The 21,664-nt window shown below is 42.2% G+C and overlaps 1 protein-coding gene across 1 annotated transcript in view; it reads right to left on the bottom strand.

Annotated features, from left to right (window-relative positions):
* Positions 1–4,798: 4,798 nt before the first annotated feature.
* Positions 4,799–21,664, bottom strand: part of LOC126470362 (U-scoloptoxin(01)-Er1a-like) — a 98,235-nt gene continuing 81,369 nt past the window's right edge. The window contains exon 3 of the mRNA XM_050098160.1: positions 4,799–5,725. Within this exon, the coding sequence (XP_049954117.1) occupies positions 5,591–5,725 (135 nt within the window). The 3' untranslated portion in view covers positions 4,799–5,590. The remainder of the gene's footprint in view (positions 5,726–21,664) is intronic.

Here is a 21,664-nt window from a genome sequence, read left to right as displayed (position 1 = left end):
AATCTAACACTAAATTGCACTGTGGTGTAAATTCTTGCATCATTTCACATTCTCGTATTATGTTCTTCCGTGCGTTTAACGGACTTACGGTTGTTTCACGGGACGCCACGAGTAATCAGAACTAAATTTTCAACTATAACTCAAACTCTGAATCGTTGATAACAAGGAAAACTTGTCAATCTGTCGTTACAGTCCCAGTTCATACAAACGTGTGACATTAGAGATTTATTTACTAAACTATAGTCATACTGTGTCGAGATCGACAGCCAATCCAATTTATACAATTAACTGGAAATAAGAGAACAGAATGCGCTGGGTGAATGACCGTCTCTACATGGGAACGACAGCAGCAGACTATAAAACTAATCAAACACATTACTCAGCCCATTCATTACCTAATCTCACTGCGCATAAATACAGTAGACACAGTTATCGGATGTAAAAGTAGCTGACATGTGGATCCCTGCAGATAGTAAAGACGACAGAATACACTACCAGATCAAAAGTATCCGGACTTCCCTATGTAATGCGAAAATATCAGTGCTGTAGTGCCAGTACCGCCAGTACTTGCTTCACATCTCCTGTGCAGCGAGCTACGTAAATTTAAGTATTAAGTGTGTTTTTCTTACTTGTCACTTCTTTTTTCGTGTGTTTTTGCTTTTAGGAAGCTTTAATTTTCGAGTACTAGTAATAGTGTTCCACAGATTTCGTGTTTGTTTTGAATACAGTCCATGGAAAGTTAGTGCTTATTTTCATTGTTTCCAACAAGCAGTGTCTAGTAACCACAGTTAAGTCAGCTATCAGCCACCTTTAGTGAATTATCAGTCTGTTTAAAAGTTGATTACTTAACTCTCTACAGTAAATTATTGATTTCTTAGGATGGATAGGATGTGTGACTGCTGTGTACGGACGCAGGAGGAGCTGGCCACTGTTCGCGAACAGCTGAACGTGCTGATGGCCGCGGTCAGCCGTCTTCAGGCTGCTACTTCGGAGTGTAGCGGCAGTGGGGAGTCTGGTGCGTCGCATGGTACACCCCAGGTGTTACATGCTTCACCCACGGTCCCTGATGTCGAGACATCTTCGCGGGTACCGGGTAGTGGCGGGTTCAACGGCGTTCACGTCGCACGAGGCGGAGGGTCAATGTGGAAGATGGCCGTGTGGCATCACCCGCTCTGCCTGTGAGTGGAAATGTGGCTTCTCCTTCAGCAAGGTCCGAGCAGGCACATGGGGGGAGGGGTTTATTAGTGATTGGGAGCTCCAATGTTAGGTGGGTGATGGAGCCCCGTAGGGAAATAGCAGAAAGGTCGGGGAAGAAGGCCAGTTGTCTGCTTGCCGGGGGGTCCCATCCGAGATGTGGAGGAGGCCCTGCCGGCGGCGGTAGAGAGCACTTGGTGCACCCGACTGCAAATTGTTGCTCATGTCGGCACCAATGATTCCATACAGGCGGTTGGCGGAGTTGGTGAAGGCGGAAAGCCTCGCTCGCGGGGTCGAATATGAGCTAATTATTTTTAGTGTCGTTCCCAGAACCGATCGCGGTCCTCTGGTTTGAAGCCGAGTGGAAGGCTTAAACCAGAGCCTCAGACGATTCTGCGGAGATCTGGTGTTCAAATTTCTCGGCCTCCGCTATCGGGTGGAGAAATATAGGGTCCCCTGAATAGGTAGGCGTGCACTACACGCAGGAAGCGGCTACAAGGGTAGCGGAGTACGTGTGGAGTGCACATGTGGGTTTTCTAGGTTAGAGAATTCCCTCCCTAGGCCCGACAAGACGCCTCCTGAGACGCGACAAGGTAGCAGTAGGCAAAACGCAACAGGAAATGACAATATTAATATGGAAATAGTAAACTGCAGGAGCGTCTATAGAAAGGTCCCAGAACTACTCTCATTAATAAACGGTCACAATGCCCACGTAGTACTAGGGACGGAAAGTTGGCTGAAACCAGATGTAATCAGTAATGTAGATGTAGAAATGACCAGTAGCTGTCACGAGAGACGGAACCGTAACTCAAAAAGGAGGCGGGGGTGTTTTGTTGTCAATAGAGAGTCAGTAACAGGAGAAAGTGTCGGTCAGGAGACCTCAGGCAGTTCGCACGTGGGTTAGTCATTGGATGTCACCTGAGTAACAAATCCGTGAAGGACAGTTCTACCCTTCTAAAGCTACCCAAGTCGATATTTGGTATGTGAATGGGAAGAAGAAGCAACAGGTAAATGAAGACTAGTCAGACCTCCTTACTGACGGATAAGTACCACCGAGCATTTTGGGGGTGGCTGAAAAAAATCTCATGAAGTCAGCGGGAGGAATCATTTGTGAGTTCCAAAGCGCTACAACGAGTCCAGCTAGCACAGTGACTGTGCAGGAGTTAAAAAGATTGGGGTAAACCGGTCGACCAGCTCCTCATAAACCACAAATATCTGTAGACAGTGATAAGCGACGCTTGAGGTAGTGTAGGAAACGAGGTCACGGGGCGGTGAATAACTGGAAAAGAGTGATTTGAAGTGATGAATCGTTCTATACCTTGTGCTAATCTGTCTTGGGCTTGGCGAAGCCTGGAGAACGTTACCTACTATCATGTGTAGGGGAAACAGGAGGTGGTGTGACGGTATTTGTGTGTTTTTCGTGGTTAAGGTGTGAAGCTCTGACCGTGTTTAAGAAAACGCTCAATACTGAAAGGTATGTCATAGTTTACGGCACTGCGTGCTGCGTACAGTGGATGAACAGTTCGGAGACGATGAATGTTTGTGTCAGCATTACAATACACCCTGTCATAGAGCAGCACATGTGAGGCAATGGTATGTGGACAACAATATTCCTGACATGAACTGGCTCTCCAACAGTCTCGATCTGAATCCAATGGAACACTTTTGAGATGGATTTTAACGTCGACTCAACTCCAGACCCCAGCGTCCAACATCACTACCGTCTTTGGTTTGGCCTTTGAAGAAGAATGGACTGCCATTCCACCACAGACATTCAGGTACATCATTAAAACTGTCCGCAGCGGATTTCAAGCCGTCATAAAGTCGAAGGATTGACACCCGTAGCACTTATATCGACTAACAGGTGTTCGTATAATTTTGATTATGTACTACAAATGTTGTATGTTCTTAGACGTAATCAAATTATAAAATTTAAACAAGTGCAAAGCTCAAAATACGAAGGAAAGGTATAATTTTTTGTAGTACACAGTGACTTCTGCAAAAGAAAGTGTTGTGGATTGGCAAGAGAGCCAACCCACTATGAGAGGAAGCCGAAAGGCACGCGTTTTAGCTCACGCAGGCTGGCGTGAGGTCTGGAACAGGTCAAGGAAATGAGACTAACAAAAAACGTACGTAGCTGCTGGAATACTTAACTTTAATCCATAATTGGTGAACATCGCTCTTGACGGTACATGTTTTACAGCATCAATAGTAACTGGTAATGGCGCCTTGCTAGGTCGTAGCAAATGACGTAGCTGAAGGCTATGCTAACTATCGTCTAGGCAAATGAGAGCGTATTTTGTCAGTGAACCATCGCTAGCAAAGTCGGCTGTATAACTGGGGCGAGTGCTAGGAAGTCTCTCTAGACCTGCCGTGTGGCGGCGCTCGGTCTGCAATCACTGATAGTGGCGACACGCGGGTCCGACGTATACTAACAGACCGCGGCCGATTTAAAGGCTACCACCTAGCAAGTGTGGTGTCTGGCGGTGACACCAAAGAAAGAATGAAAATAAGTTAAATAAATGAGCTACAAATAATAACTGCATGCAGTTCGCTTAGATTTTTCTTTAAACCGTAAATAGAAACAATCATAAATATAATGCTAGAAAGAGAATTGACTTTCACTATTCATCCCTCGGCCTTAATGTAGAACAGAACGGGGAGAGGCACTCAGGCATAAAATTTTTTAACCATTTACCCAGTGATGTGAGTAATCTAACAGATAACAAAATTATCTACAAACACAAACTGAAGTATCTACTTGACAAATTTTTCTACTTCAAAGAAGGGTTCAGATTGTGTGACGATATAATGAGTGTGTACGCGATTAAAAATTGTTCAGTATAAATAACTGTACATAACCAGAACAAAGAACAGAAGTTTGATCACGATTAATGTAAAAGGCAATTTGTTGCCACGTTTTTCACTGTGAAAGTGTGTTGTATCTGCGAACACATAAAAACGGGAGAAAGCAATTACGATTCATGGAAAACACAAATAACTAGCTATTGAAGTAACTGAGTAAACATGGCAAATCTCAAAGTTGCACCAGTTCACTCCTGATTCTTATCACAATAAGGGAGATAGTTCGGATATTTGGATCATAGACTTTGGTGGAAACGCCTTTAGCTCTTGAAAGAGAGATGGTGTGTATACGACAAAGATGAGAATAAAATACGTTAAATGCTTTTCAAGAGCGGTATCACAGTATGTGACGGATATGAATTTCAGACGAAGGGTGAGATAGAAGAGTTCAAATAAAAAAAAGCCATGCAGCGCTTGTGATCTTAATTGTACTAGAGACAGGCTGTAGTTGCAAAAACAGTTCTACATTAACTTAACACATGTATCTCACATTCTGTCAATCGCTTTCTGGCTTTTTCTCAGGTGAATCTGTTGTGTACCATACGTAAGACGATACAACAAAAACTTGAAACCCATTCTCATGTAAGCTGTTGCTAATTCTAGTTATGAAATGACAATACAATACGTGCTCCAGTGATAGAACAGCCATGTTGCTCAGTGCTTGGTAAACTTTTGCAATGGCAATGCTCAGAACTTTCAGTTCTTATTCTCAGGTTACAATTATAGTAATAAAACTGAAGATTGTTGACTGGTTTTTATTTAGAATTTTCATACAACACACACGCAACCATTTTGTATTACACTACATTCTAATAAATTAAACAGATAAAAAGAAGAAGTACAAGTAAACTTACAAACAAAACCACATTTCTCTTTCGAACGCAATAAATATAGTGAATTTAACTACATAATGTTAATGAGCAATCTAATATGGACGTTGAAATTTAATAATAAAAAATTATTTCGATATAAGCATATTAAATTAGTGCATAACAGAGTGAAATGTCGTTTGAGAGAGAGAGAGGATAAACTTTTTTGGCAGCATATAGTTCCCATCATTAATTTTTTTCTTACTGATCCATAAATTGTTGTAACTAACGATATCATAGTATTTTATGTCTTATGTTATGTGACATACAGAAACATAAATACTTAGGAGGGTTCTGTTTTTATACATGAATGAATAGCTTCGATAATACGTTTCCATCGGTTAGTCCAAACTAATAATACGAAGAACTAGCAATAAATAGAAAGTTTTATTATTTACAGTTAAAATAAGGAATTCCAGTTTCCTACCGCTGACACTAAATCAGCGGTTGTTATTTACATTTTTACAGCTCATTGCATAGCAACATAGTACTTTATTCATTACTGATGAAATATAGAAACTCCTTTCCGCACCAGTTTTCCAAAAGAAAAAAAATATTTACAGGAAGATGACGCTCACAGGGGAGGCTTGTATTAATGTGAGTGGCCATACGAATTCATTACCATTACGTAATTCAGGATGTGAAGTGGCCCAAATGGATTTCTACAGATCCTCGAGTGGCACTCCACAGCGTACGTTGTAAAACTGGTCACACACTTGGAACTGCTGGTTGAAAAGGGTTCCGTTGGGACAAAGGAAGCTGCTGACCAAACTGTCTTGTCTGCACAAGTGGAAAGCCTGTAACATAGAATACCAATCATTCACATTCTTTCTTTAAACTGTTGCATTATATTGTAACATTTCGAAATAACTTTTTATTTTTGTGTAAGCAGTTTATTTAAATTATTTTCCTGAATTTACAGTGATAGTGTTGCTTTACGAAGACAGAAGACGTACAAGGGACACAGCACTTCATACAGATTAAAATTTTAGTTTGGGGAATAATAACTAAATTTGCTCATTTTCTTGGGATTAAAATTCTATATTTGCTTAAAGGACTAGATAAGTCTGTGTTTAGATTGTTGATAATTTTTCCAAACTGATGATCTTCTTTTAAAAGAGGCCATATGTAATTTACCTTACTGTTCGCTGTGACCATTCAGTACCCCCAACCCTCCAGAAACAGTTCCGCTATCCAACAATTAAACTTTCAGCGTGTAAGGAGCTGCCAGTGGATGCAGGTATCAATAGACACCGCTCCACTGAGTTTAATAGGATGAACACATAGTTAGCAATGACGATATATTCTTTGAAAAGATCGCGTTATGTGTAAAAATTATTTATAATCTTTTGAGATGAGCGTAACTGGCTTTGAAGTTAAGACTTCTGAGATGATTTAGGATCTCTACCCATTAAGTTGTTCTGCCGCGTCCCCTGGAAATAGATTCTCGTCATTTAAAAGTAAAGCGACAGCTACATAATTGGTGCTGGGTAGACCTTATACATCTGAAAAACGGAAACGCCTTCATAAACCATTTTCAGTCATGCGATCGAATAATAGAGGAAATAATTTCTGTCCCTTAGAGCTCACTGTATTAAAAAATTTCAGTTTTGTGCACCAAAAAATAAATTTTATATCTTCTGTTGTCGCTAGTTTTGTTACCATTAGTAGTAATAGTATCGCTAGTATTATTGTTATTAGTTCTAACTAAGTGTAGTTATTTCAAATGACATCACAAACATTCAAATCACGTTTAAAACTATTTTAACTGTTTAAATGATATCTTATGTTTCCAAGCATGACAGTTATTTGCACATATAAACAACGAATCCAGTTTCACGAGATTTATTTACATCTGTTACACATCGGTGGTTATATGACGTATGATGACATGAGCCACATGGTTTACATCATTGTTAATTATTATACAAATTTTGACAACTGCTGTGTTTTTAGCACCTTAACCACTTGCAAATGACTGAACAGTCAAAACTGTACTGTGTGAATTATAACAAATAGTACATTCGATGGAGAATATATCATTTATCAAATTCAACGAAACTGTACACCCAAAACAAACACAATTTTTTTTATTCTAATTCCCCACTATTTATCACATTAAAATTATCAGATTCTTTGTGTAACTACGATGTAAACGGTATTCTACGTGTAAAATCTTTGCGTGATTCAAGACAGCGCATGAAGGATCTAATTTGATCGGGTTAAAAAAATAAATAAAACATAATAAAATCAAAATAAGTAAAGAAAACGTACTGCGCGAATTTTACTTCCTTCTTGATTCACAGTCAAGCATGGGAGACCAGGAACTAAAAGCTACGAGTTTTGTAATGTTGAAAAGTAGTAAATTGTCTTGTCAAAAATCGCTGAGTATGACTAAACACAGGAAATAAGATATTTCTTTAGAGACTAACAACTGCCTTTGGGCAGTAACCTTCAGAGTGTTCTTACTTAGCAGCAATGTTAAGAAACATGAGAAATTCGGCTACTGCGCGTGAGCGCGGCAGTCGAAACCGGCAATTTAGCACTCACGGAGTGCGCCACCATAAATTTTATCGAACCTCCGGGCGACTTGCCATATATAAAGTGAGCCTGCTGAGCTGAGATATGTGATATTAGGCGCTGCCACTCGTGCGAACAAAACCGGCACCCATAAATCAGCCATCGCCAGCGGAGGCCGAACACGATTCAGGGCGGTGTTGCGTGTAGCTTACAGGTCGAAGACATGCCACCAGCACGCTGGAATGCCACGCAAAGGCCGAGGCGCGAAGAAAACGGGAGCGCGGTTCGTCCTCTCACACTCTCTTTGCATTTCTACACGCGATTACGTCAGATTTTTTGAAAGTACTACTTCCAACCTGTTTCTCACCCAGTGCTGATCACTTTGCGCAATACGTAAATTAGGCACGAGGAGAAATTCTGTGGAGCCATGGATTTTATCGGTACTCTAATTTAAACATGTTAAGCTCAACCAGTGTCGGATGCAGTCTGTATAACACTGTCGATTCTCATGCTATAGTTTCTGTCTGTCAGCCAGAGTTTGAGAACTATCCTTACCCACAAAAGGAAGATGGTGTTTAACGTCCATTCGATGACGAAGCCATTAAAGACGGAGCAAAAGTTTGAGTTGGGGAGGGATGGGGAACGAAACCGGCCGTGCATTAAAAGGAACTATTTCAGCACTCGCCTTAAGCGTTTTATGGAAATCACGGAAAACCTGAACTCGGGATGCCCTGAAGGGGATATGAACCTCCGTCCTACCAAAGCAGCACTGAATTCATTTCATGTCTACTCCTCAGAGCATCCTGATTCCTTGCGGTCTGGTTATTTTCGTTACTGAATTAACTGTATGACTTCGTATCTCAGAGAGAAACCATATTTTGCATGACCGTCTAACAGAAATACCAGACATAACATCTGATTTGCACTTATGTACGAGGGCGTGCATGCCTCCGAATTCTTTTGTAAACATTATTAAAGCTTTTTAAAGAAAACAAACGTTATTAATATTCTACATTTTTATTCTTCGTGTCTATATGTGTATTTCCCAACATAGTCACTCGTGACAAATATGTTTCTCCAAACGAGAGACCCGTTTGTTGATACCATCGCTGTAGAATGTTTGACTTTGTTGTCGACGGAGGTATAACCTCACCTCTGCTTGCACCACTTCATCACTATGAAAATAAAGTTCTCGAAGGTGTTCTCTAAGTTTTGGAAACTGATGAAAATCGGAAGGGGCCAAGTCGGGAATGGATGGAAGACTATCGATGACAGTGAACCCAAGGCGACGTAGTGCTGCCAGTGCTGCAGCGCTCGTGTGTGTCATGCTGAAGGAACGTGTATGGAAGAACTCTTCGAATTCGAAACTCGGTTACAGCACGTTGTTTCTCATGCACCGTCATAGTTACATTACATACTGCCATGTTACACACTACAATTAGAAACCCTCTAGCGGCAGAAGGCTGCAAAGACGTATACATAAAGAATAAAGGTGTACAATATTAGTAACGTTTGTTTAATTCCAAAAGTTGTAAGAGTTTTCACAGAACAAATCGGAGGCATTACTTTTGGGCACGCCCTCGTACATTCATAGAATAATCTAGCTGCTTATAATGTGTGCCCGATGGTTACGGTGGAGCTTTAGACCTCACACACTTACGATTAGTGAGTCCTGGTATTATAGACGAGTCACCAGACTGGACAAGTATTGTAAAGGAAATCAGCAGCGGCCTTACTTAAGAAACTATTCCGACATTTGCCTGTATAAGGCCTGTAACTGGCTGTGCCTTGTTGAAGTTACCAGCCCAGCATTCTCCTGAAGATACTTGGGAATTCACGGAATACATTGATGAAGAATGTTCGAAAAGTACATATACAATAAACTCGAGAAATACTTGACGCATTTCTCGCGAAGCATGCCTGATGTGACCGTCGGAGCAGGCCGCGGCGGCCGAGCGGTTCTAGGCGCTTCAGTCCGGAACCGCGCGACTGCTACGGTCGCAGGTTCGAATCCTGCCTCGGGCATGGATGTGTGTGATGTCTTTAGGTTAGTTAGGTTTAAATAGTTCTGAGTTCTAGGGGACTGATGACCTCAGATGTTAAGTCGCATAGTACTCAGAGCCATCTGAACCATTTGTGACTGTCGGGAATGTAAATACGCTTCTGCCATCACGATTCCACGACAGTCTAAGGTTCACAGCGAATAGCATACCTGCAGTCTGGCAGGCGTGCAACACCAGACTACACTCGAGGGAAATTCATTAATTTCATTTGAGTTATATCATTCATTTGGTGTGAGTAGACAAGAACTGTACTTATCATAAAATTTGTAGTATGTATTCACGATAACGTAGAGGTAATTATGGACCTGGGAAGATTTCGCGGATGCCACAGTATATAAAGTATTATGCCGTATTGGTTCCCTATGTTTTAGCGTTGAAAGGCAAAATACAAAGTTAATGATTGTCCGTTTGAAGTACCATGAATTACTTCAAGGCAGTCAGGAATCATCTAGTTCTTCTTCTTTGTTTGTTACTAGGGTAGATATGAGTAATCAGTACCGTATGTTAATCATTATACAGGTACAAAAATTTAGTTTTACGTTATCTTGGATACGTACCTATTTGATTGTATTGTCGTTAAGTATAGCATGCCTTAGTGAGGTTTTATTTTTAGCTGTCGTATGTAACTACTACCATACTACCCTGGTCCGTCTCCACATATACTAACAAGGAGATCACACCATAGGTCGTGCTCTGATGCAGTCTAAACTTGGCACTGCGAAAGGAGGCTGAAAATAAAGGGACACTTATGTTTGCTTGGGTGCCAAAAGTAAATAGTTTCCTGCAAAATGACGGCCAAAGTTTCTATGTCATTGTTTTTCTTTTGTATTGCCTTTCGTGTCGTGCTCATACAGCCATGTCAACAGTGGAAAGACGATACGACAGCGGGTTTGAGGCGACTCCCGTGTCAGCTGTGACGATGCGGATGTAACGACAATACAACACCCAATTCCCGAGCGGAGAAAATCTCCGATCCGGCGGGCAATCGAAAGCGGGCCCCTCCGATTAGTAAGCTTCTGCTTTAACCCAGCAGCTACTTAGGCGGACTCGCGCAGGCAGTATTCAAGTGAAATGGTGACGCAGTGGTTAGAAACAGAGTTTTGAATGAATTTTTGAGCTCTAAGTTCAGCCTTATGCATTTTTTCTGTCTTTTGTTGTCGCGGAAGTATGTGACATCAATATTTTTTGTGACACTGTGAAGCACAATAGACTTATTGACAAAAGAAATAAATATTTCAAGCCGCGCGGGATTAGCCGAGTGGTATGGGGCGCTGCAGTCATGGACTGTGCGGCTGATCCCGGCGGAGGTTTGAGTCCTCCCTCGGGCATGGGTGTGTGTGTGTGTTTGTCCTTAGGATAATTTAGGTTAAGTAGTGTGTAAGCTTAGGGACTGATGACCTTAGCAGTTAAGTCCCATAAGCTTTCACACACATTTGAACATTTTTAAATATTTCAAACTTTATTAAAATAGATTTTATCATCACAAATTCCATATAATCTTGTATAATTATGGTAACTGAAAACTTAAAACGTATAATTCTCGTACTTATTTTTTGCTTTGATTGTTATTTTTATGCTGCATTAGAACCAGTGCATCCCCCAGGGTGATATCTATTAAAAAAAATTCAGAGCATAAAAACTGAGAGTAGCGCGAGCAACGAGCTATGTCACTTATGCCAGTCATATTTTTTTAGTGCGAATTTAATTAGGAAAACATCCTTGTCAAAGTGGCTAAATAGCTCGTGATCTGGCGATAACTTGGCGACGAACTACGGATATCGACACATTTTCTCGACAGCTGTAGCCTGCAGTTGATTATGGATCAATCGCTTCTACTTGTTATGTCAGTTTTCTGTGCGATGAAATTAGGGCACATCTGTAATTGGCGAATGCCATGCTTCATCTCTCAATAAAAGTGTACGTGGTATCTGCCGGGAATCGAACCCGGGACCCCATGATCCAGAGGTAGCAACGCTATCCGCTAGACCACGAGCTGCGGACTACACCCCACCCGTCATTAAGATAGAGAAATGACTCCATTCTTATTTTAGGTCCCAAAACTTTGTCCAAAAACTGGTGACAGTTTTCTTTTCACGATTTTGTGGCTGTTGCGTACACATTCTGTTGCCATTCCAATATCTGGTTTACTCTTGTTGAACTCGAGGACCAAAAATTTGCCGCTAACTTAAATACTGTTGCTCACAGTTTTCTAGAAAGTTTTAATCCGTGTCACTGTGATGAGAAAAACTATTTTTAATAATATTTGAAATGCTTACTTCTTTTGCCGATAATTCCATTGTATTTCACGACGTCACAAAGAAACAGTGATGTCACGTACTTCTGCGCCAACAGAAGAGAGAAGAAAAGTAACAGAAAGTGGGATTTGAACACACGACACAAAAATTCGAAACCCTGCTCGTAGCCGCTGCGCTACCAACTCACTTGAACACAGCCTGCGTGAAAGGACTGATAAAGTGTCATTGAAACTTTGCCCGTCATTTTCTCGGAAACTATTTAGTCTTGGCACCTAAGTGAAAACATGTGTCCCTTTATTTTCAGCCTTCTTTCACCCCGCCAAGTTTCCACTATATTGGAGAGTGACCTCTGGCAGGTTCCCCTTGAAGTGTATATTCGAAACTTGATATTTCAACTTTGGAGCTTGTTTAGAAGAATTACTGTATTAACAAGAAATTGTGCTACGTATTGTAAATGTTGTATATTTTACTTCATATACGGAATACGCAAAATAATTCACAATGAAACTTTGCGTCCAATAATATCGAATTTTAAACGGTCAATCATTTTAGATGCAGAACAGGGGTTTGGAAACATAGGATTTTCTTTATTCCTTTTAATAGTTCCTGTCATCAAATTCTGTTAACATCGATTGAATTTAGCCGTAAACTCAAAAAAAGTGTTATGTCATGATGGCGATATGACGCTGAAGAACGATACTTCGATGGTATCATCATACAGAGAAGGCTGAAAATGAGAAAGTTTGATTTTTCTCTACAAGAGAGGACATATAAATCCTTAACGAAAGCAAACTGGGCATGCGGTCATATTAAGCCCCATCATAAACAGATATCTTGTTTATTCTGCGAAATTGTTCTCTGCAAGAATTTATTTATGCATTCTGTTACTTCGATGTCCCCACTGCCGATATTTTGCCCCAGGCTTCTAGAAGTGGCGTCATCATGTCGCTTATGTTTATGATATGATTGTTTTCAGTGCATGGTTCTAAAATGTTACACAAATTTTCACCGTATGTCAATCAGGAGAGTTTAGAGTCTTCAGCAGTCTTCGTGTTTTGGTTGGGAACCTCGTTATAGTATTTGTGGTGGTGCTCTTAGCTCACCTGATCTCTTGGAAGACAAATTTGTTCCCATGTACATTTATACCATGAAAGCCACCATATTTTCTGTGGTGGAGGGTACTTTATGTACCCTATTCCAAACGCTTAAGAATTGAGAAAAGAATGCATTAAAAACATGTCAAATAGAGAAACGGGGTTGTAAAGTTCATGGTAACCTTGCAGGGCCAGTGTGGCCGAGCGGTTCTAGGCGCTTCAGTCTGGAACCGCGCGACCGCTACGGTCGCAGGTTCGAATCCTGCCTCGGTCATCGATGTGTGCGATGTCCTTATGTTAGTTAGTTTTAAGTAGTTCTAAATTCTAGGGGACTGATGACCTTAGATGTTAAGTCCCATAGTGCTCAGAGCCATTTGAACCACTTTGAACCTTGCAGGTCGCTAGGGAGGTGCTCTCAGTGGGACTAAATGGAATTAATAATTGAAACCCTTCAGTTTCTCCCGGTGTCCTAGTTGTTCGAATTGTCTACAGGAGTATTGCTGGTTCATAGTGTCCAACGTGCGTAATATTTCGGTGCTGCAAACTCAACAGAATTGTGCAGTCCCTCCGAGGTGCTATGGAGTTTAAGCTTGTGTAGCTATTGTGGTGTCACCGCCAGACACCACACTTGCTAGGTGGTAGTCTTTAAATCGGCCGCGGTCCGTTAGTATACGTCGGGCCCGCGTGTCGCCGCTATCAGTGATTGCACACGGCAGGTCTAGAGAGACTTCCTAGCACTCGCCCCAGTTGTACAACCGACTTTGCTAGCGATGGATCACTGACAAATTACGCTCTCATTTGCCGAGACGATAGTTAGCACAGCCTTCAGCTACGTCATTTGCTACGACCTAGCAAGGCGCCATTACCAGTTACTATTGAGATTATGAATAATGTACCGTCAAGAGCGATGTTCACCAATTATGGATTAAAGTTAAGCATTCCAGCAGCTACGTACGTTTTTTGCTAAAGTCTAATTTCCTTGACCTGTTCCAGACCTTACGCTAGCCTGCGTGAGCTAAAACGCGAGCCTTTCGGCTTCCTCTCAAAACCGGTGTTGGCTCTCCTGCCAACCCACAACAGCTATCAGTTCAACTGAGTTTTGATCCATATGCACGGTGGTCCACTGATCGTGACCGGGCCAAACATCTCACGAAATAAGCGACAAACGAAAAAAACTACAAAGAACGAAACTTGCCTAGCTTGAAGGGGGAAACCAGATGGCGCTATGGTTGGCCCGCTAGATGGCGCTGCCGTAGGTCAAACGGATATCAACTGAGTTTTTTTAAAAAGTAGGAACCCCTATTTTTATTACATATTCGTGTAGTAGGTAAACAAATATGAATGTTTTAGTTGGACCACTTTTTTTGCTTTGTGATTGATCGCGCTGTAATAGTCACAAACATATGGCTCACAATTTTAGACGAACAGTTGGTAACAGGTAGGTTTTTTAAATTACAATACAGAAAGTAGGTACGTTTGAACATGTTATTTCGGTTGTTCCAATGTAATACATGAACCTTTGTGAACTTATCATTTCTGAGAACGCATGCGTGGTCGAGCGGATCTAGGCGCTACAGCCTGGAACCGCGCGACCGGTACGGTGGCAGGTTCGAATCCTGCCTCGGGCATGGATGTGTGTGATGTCTTTGGGTTAGTTAGGTTTAAGTAGTTCTAAGTTCTAGGGGACTGATGACCTTAGAAGTTAAGTCCCATAGTGCTCAGAGCCATTTGAACCATTTTTGAGAACGCATGCTGTTACAGCGTGATTACCTGTAAATACCACATTGATGCAATAAATGATCAAAATGATGTCCGTCAACCTCAATGCATTTGGCAATACGTGTAACGACATTCCTCTCAACAGCGAGTGCTTCGCCTTTCGTAGTGTTCGCACATGCATTGACAATGCGCTGACGCATGTTACCAGGCTCTGTCGGTGGATCACGAGAACAAATATCCTTCAACTTTCCCCACAGAAAGAAATCCGGGGACGTCAGATCCGGTGAACGTGCAGGCCATGGTATGGTGCTTCGACTACCAATCCACCTGTCATGAAATATGCTATTCAATACCGCTTCAACCACACGTGCGCTATGTGCCGGACATCTATCATGTTGGGAGTAGATCGCCATTCTGTCATGCAGTGAAACATCTTGTAGTAACATCGGTGAAACATTACGTAGGAAATTAGCATACATTGCACCATTTAGATTGCCATCGATAAAATGGGGACCAATTATCCTTCCTCCCATAAGGCCGCACCATACATTAACCCGCCATGGTCGCTGATGTTCCACTTGTCGCAGCCATCGTGGATTTTCCGTTGCTCAATAGTGCATATTATGCCGGTTTAAGTTACCGCTGTTGGTGAATGACGCTTCGTCGCTAAATAGAACGCGTGCAAAAAATCTGTCATCGTCCCGTAATTTCTCTTGTGCCCAGTGGTAGAACTGTACACGACGTTCAAAGTCGTCGCCATGCAATTCCTGGTGCATAGAAATATGGTACGGGTGCAATCGATGTTGATGTAGCATTCTCAGCACCGACATTTTTGAGATTCCCGATTCTCGTGCAATTTTTCTGCTGCTGATGTGCGGATTAGCCGCGACAGCTTCTAAAACACCTACTTGGGCATCATCATTTGTTGCAGGTCGTGGTTGACGTTTCACATGTGGCTGAACACTTCCTGTTTCCTTAAATAACGAAACTATCCGGCGAACGGTCCGGACATTTGGATAATGTCGTCCAGGATACCGAGCAGCATACATAGCACGCGCCCGTTGGAAATTTTGATCACAATAGCCATAGATCAACACGATATCGACATTTTCCGCAATTGGTAAACGCTCCATTTTAACATGGGTAATGTATCACGAAGCAAATACCGTCCGCACTGGCGGAGTGTTACCTGATACCATGTACTTATAAGTTTGTGACTATTAAGCACCATCTATCACAAAGCGAAAAAAGTGGTCCAACGAAAACATTCATATTTCTTTACGTACTATACGAATATGTAATAAAAAATGGGGGTTCCTATTTAAAAAAAAACGCAGTTGATATCCGTTTGACCTATGGCAGCGCCATCTAGCGGGCCAACCATAGCGCCATCTGGTTTCCTGTTTCAAGCTAGACGAGTTTCGTTCTTTGTAGTTTTTTCGTTTGATGCTTATTTCGTGAGATATTTGGCCCGGTCACTATCAGTAGACCACCCTGTATACTTCTGTTGGTTATCCCTACGTTGTTGAGTTTCGTTATTTGTTTTTATCCCCAGGACCGCTGCTTCAGAAATCTCAGTTATGAATTATGTAAAGCTATCTGACGCAGTTCATTCACTGCTCGCTGGTTCCAAGTGTGAGTTTTTATCCCCAGGACCGCTGCTTCAGAAATCTCAGTTATGAATTATGTAAAGCTATCTGACGCAGTTCATTCACTGTTCGCGGGTTCCAAGTGTGAGAGGGTGACGGGTAGTAGACTGGGCTGTCTACCAAAAATCCCATGCTGGGGCTTGTCCAGCCAAGTTATATATCATACTCTCGTAAATCTCTTAGTACGCGATCTGCGGTCGAGGGCGCATGTTGGCAACCGAAGATGCGATTGCGTAGGCATATGTGACCGGTGACACCCGGCGGAGAGCACCAGTTCCTGTAGTGTGGATGTAGGCGCTCTTTTGAGAACATAACCAGAATTCCGGTTGATGAGATTTTCTCTGATGTGTATTTCAAACTATAACGATGCTGTCCCAGTATTACGTCGTTTGTGCTAAAATCCTGGTGCTTTCATATATCACTGCTATTATCTGCAGAAGACAAAGGCTGTGTTTAGCGTGGTGCAGTGACCAGGAAGCATGAACGTCTTATGATACTGTTGCTGTTTATTTTAATCTTGGCCAACTCCTTTGTAAAAGAAACTCAATAATATGTTTATGCATGAGTCCAGACTTTTGTCTTTTCTAATTGTATGTTATGTCCCTTTGCCAGGCAGCGATCAGCTATGGCCGGCTTGACAAGCTTAATATGTCGCTTGTGCTCAGTACAACACTCGGCAAGTGTGTGAATTGTTTGGCCTATATAGGTGCTGCTATATTTGCAAGGAACACCATACACACTGGGCATATGAATAGCCATGTCATCTTTATCTGGGTGCACCATGTCTCAGTGTCTCATAACTCCAGGTTGGGGGGGGGGGGGGTTAAGGAGGGCGGGGACAGAACACTGGTCTCATTCCATGTCCCTGCAGCACTCATTCTAACTTGCTGCTCGTTGCCCCACAATCCACTAAGCGTCCTTCATTGGTTAGACCTGAGAGCATTTGCTGTGTCCCTTGCTGAACAATTCTGTGTAAACGAGCATCTTCAATGCTGCAATTCAGACTATAGGTGGTGGTCGTCGGAAGCAATCTTTGCTGTGTGTACTAACGTGTTCAGGACCGTTTTCTTGTGTGCTGTTTGGTGGAAACTATTTGCATTCTAGTATCGATTAGTGTACATTGGTTTCCTGTGCACTGAATGACCAAGCTGACGTCCTGTCTTCTGCTCAACAAAAACATCCAAGAACGGTAGCTTACCGTCGTTCACTATCTCATCTACATCTACATCAACATGGGCACTCTGCAAATCACACTTAAATGCTGGAAGAGGGTGTTTCGAACCACTTTCACTATAATTCTCTATCATTCTACTTTCGAACAGCGAGCAGAAAAAGCTAGTACCTATATCGTGCTGTGCGAACTCGGATTTCCCTTATTTTTTATGACGATCGTTTGCCTATGCACGTCGGTGTCAGCAAAATATTTTCACATTCGTGAGAAGAGAAACGCGCATTTGTTTTAATGATGCCCACTGCAAATCCTGTATCATTTCCGTGACACTCTCTTCCCTGTTTCACGACAATAAAAAACAGGCCGTTCCTCTTTGAATTTTCTCGATCTACTCAGTTAATTCTATCTGGTTAAGATGCCACATCGCGCAGCGGTACTCCAAAAGAGGGCGGACAAGCGTAGTTTGGGAATTCTCTTTAGCAATTCTGCTAATAAATCGCAGTCTTTGTTTCGCTTTCCGAACAACATTCTCTATGTTTTCTTTCCAATTTAAGTTGTTCGTAATTGTAATTCCTAGATATTTTAGCCGAAGTTTAACGGATTCGTTTCAGTTCTCATGTGGATGATCTCACACTTTTCATTATTTGGGGTCAATTGCTAATTTTCGCACCATAAAGATATCTGAATCGTTTTGCATTTGGTTTGATGTTCTGATGACATTACTAGAAAAAAAGACAGCATCATTTGCAAACAACCAAAGGCGGCTGCTCAAATTTTCTCCTAAATCGTTGATATAGATCAGGAACAGCAGAGGGTCTCTACCACAACCTTGGAGAACGCCAGAAATCACTTCTGTTTTACTCGATGACTTTCCGTCAGTTATTACGAACTGTCGCATAACTGAGAAGATATTCCATAAGCACGCTATTTCATTAAAATCACTTGTAGGTGTCAAAAGCCTTCTGGGAATCTAGAAATACGGAATTAATTTGAAATCCCTTCCTAATAGCACTCAACACTCCATGTGAGTAAAGGACTAGTTGTGTTTCACAACAACGATGTTTTCTGAATCCGTGTTGACTGTGTGTCAATAGACCGTTGTCTTCGAGGTAATTCATAATGTTCGAACACAATGTATGTTCCAAAATCGTGCTGCATATCGACATTAATGATATGAACCTGTAATTCAGTGGATTACTCCTACTACCGTTCTTGAATATTGGTGTGATCTGTGCAACTTTCCAGTCTTTCGGTACGGATCTTTCGTCTAGCGATCGGTTGTATGTGATTGTTAAGTACGGAGCTATTGTATCAGCATACTCTGAAAGGAACCTTACTGGTATATAGCCTGGACCGGAAGACTTGCTTTTGTTAAGTGATTTAAGCTGCTTCACAACTCCGAGGATATCTACTTCTATCTTCGGCAGCTGTTCGAATTCTGGAATATATACTTCGTATTCTTTGGTGAAGGAATATCAGAAGGCTGTATTTAGTAACTATGCTTTAGCAGCACTGTCATCGATAGTATCTCCATTGCTATCCCACAGAGAAGTCATTGATTGTGTCTTGCCGCTAGTATGCTTTACATACGACCAGAATCGCTGTGGATTTTCTGCCAGATTTCGAGACAATGTTTTATTGTGGAAACTATTATAAGCATCTCGCATTGAAGTCCGGGATAAATTACGAGCTTCTGTAAAGGATCGCCAATCTAGGGGACTTTGCGTTCGTTTAAATTTAATGTGCTTTTTTAGTTGTTTCTGCGACAGTATTGTGACTTTTGTTGTGTACCAAGGGGGATCAGCTCCGTTGTTGATTAATTTATTTGTAATAAATCTTTCAATTGCTGTTGACACTGTTTCTCTGAATTCAAGCCACACCAGGTCTACACTCATATTATTAATTTGGAAGGCGTGGAGATTGTCTCTCAAGAATGCGTCAAGTCAATTTTTATCTGTCTTTTTGAACAGGTATATTTTTCGTTTATTTTTGGAGTATTTGGGAATTACGGTATTCAGGCTCGTTCTCGATAGTAAATTTAATTTTGGGCTGACACTGTCAGTGTAATTGATGATCATCTGCAGTACACTTTCACCATGAGGCCGTATCAGGAAGGTGTTACCAACATATCGTAGGAAGAAAGACGGCAGAAACGTCACAGAGTTTAGAGCCAGTTCCTCAAAGTGCTACACGAACGAATTCGCGACTGACAGAGACAGTTGTGATCCCTTCGCTGTGCCATCCGTCATCTCATAACATCGGTCGTGGTACAAGAAGTACGTACTCATTAGAATATGAAGGGACAACTTGATGATTCCAGATGTAAGCTATGGGAGCAAAAGTTCCAGCGTTTCTTATACTAGCACCCTCACATACACGCGCAGCTCGCTTTCCACACATGCGTACCTTTGGCCCTCTCTGATCGGTGCCACATGCTGCAACGTGCCCATACAAGAAGAAGACCGTACCAGGACCGCACAGTGGCGGAGATAGCCATCCAAAGCTCCAGTGTTTTATTTGAAATGACGTGGCTTGTAAACCGAGAAGATTTTATTCAGGCATGCCATTGAGAATGGCCCTGAATACACACATAAGAGAAATGAATGTACTTATTCAATTGTTTTTATATCTCGCAAACGATGTCCAAAGGCGAAGACTCGTACCATACGGGCTAAAACGGTTGATGAAGAAGCCATCTGCTCTTTTATAAATAATACACTGAAGAGCAAAAGAAACTAGTACACCTGCCTAATATCGCGTAGGGCCCCCGCGAGTGGGCAGAAGAGCCGCAACATGACGTGGCATGGACTCGATTAATGTCTGAAGTAGTGCTTGAGGGAAATGTCACCATGACTGCAGCAGGGCTGCCCACAAATCCGTAAGGGTACGGGGCGGTGAAGATCAATTCTTAACAGCATGTTGCAAGGCATCCCAGATATGCTCAAAATGATCATGTCTAGGAAGCTTGGTGGCCAGCGGAAATGTTTAAACTCAGAGAAGTGTTCCTGGAGTCACTCTGTAGCAATTATGGACGTGTGGGGTGTCGCACTGTCCTGCTAGAATTGCCCAAGTCCGTCGGAATGCACAATGGACATGAATGGATGCAGGTGATCAGACAGGATGCTTACGTACGTGTCACCTGTCAGAGTCGTATGTAGACGTATCAGAGGTCCCATATCATTACAACGGCACACGCCCCACACCATTACAGAGCCTCCACCAGCTTGAACAGTCCCCTGCTGACATGCAGGGTCCATGGATTCATGAGGTTGTCTCCTTGCCCATGCACGTCCATCTACTTGAAACAATTTGAAACGAGACTCGTCCGACCAGGCAAGATGTTTCCAGTCATCAACAGTCCAATGTCGGTGTTGACAAGGCGTAAACCTTTGTGTCGTGCAGTCATTAAGAGTACACGAGTGAGGCTTCCGTTCCGAAAGCCCATATCGATGATATGGGCGGCCAACACTTGTTGATGGCCCAGCACTGAAATCTGCAGCAATTAGTGGAAGGGTTCCACTTCCGTCACGTCGAATGATTCTCTTCAGTCGTCGTTGATCCCATTCTCGTAGGATATTTTCCCGGCCGCAGCGATGTCGGAGATCTTATGTTTTACCGGATTCCTGATATTCACAGTAAGCTCGTGAAATGGTCGTGCGGGGAAATCTCCACTTCATCGCTACCCCGGAGATGCTCTGTCCCAGTGCTCGTGCGCTGAGTATGACACCACTTTCAAACTCACTTAAATCTTGACAACCTGACATTGTAGCAGCATTAACCGATCTAACAACTGCGTCAGACACTTGTGTCATATAGGCGTTTCCGACTGCAGCGCCGTATTCTGCCTGTTTATATATCTATATTTCAATACGCAAGTCTATACCTGTTTCTTTGGCGCTTCAGTGAATGTGACGAATACAGGTGTGATTCCCTCAAAAAGAGCGGTTTAGTGTCACTCATTTACAGCTAAGTGACAGCATACGCCACCATTATAGATGCGAGAGCGCTTGTCATACATGTCAATAGAATGGGATCTTGAGCAGCTGAATCTTACGTATCGCTGGAAAAAGCTTATGGCGTGGTCGGAAACACCCAAATGGTAGTATCGTGAATTGAGGCGGCAATCATTAAAACAAAAACGTTTCCGTAGAGGCAGAATCTTCTCACGAAATTTCAGTCACCAACTTTCTCCTCAGAGTGTAAAAATATTTTGTTGGGGCGTAGGAGTGATCATCATAATGAAATAAGAGAAGTTAGAGCTCGGA

Source organism: Schistocerca serialis, chromosome 3 (assembly GCF_023864345.2).
Source record: "Schistocerca serialis cubense isolate TAMUIC-IGC-003099 chromosome 3, iqSchSeri2.2, whole genome shotgun sequence".
Lineage (NCBI taxonomy): Eukaryota > Metazoa > Arthropoda > Insecta > Orthoptera > Acrididae > Schistocerca > Schistocerca serialis.
The sequence above is the reverse complement of the archived record's forward strand: the minus strand, read 5'-3'. Positions and strand labels throughout refer to the sequence as shown.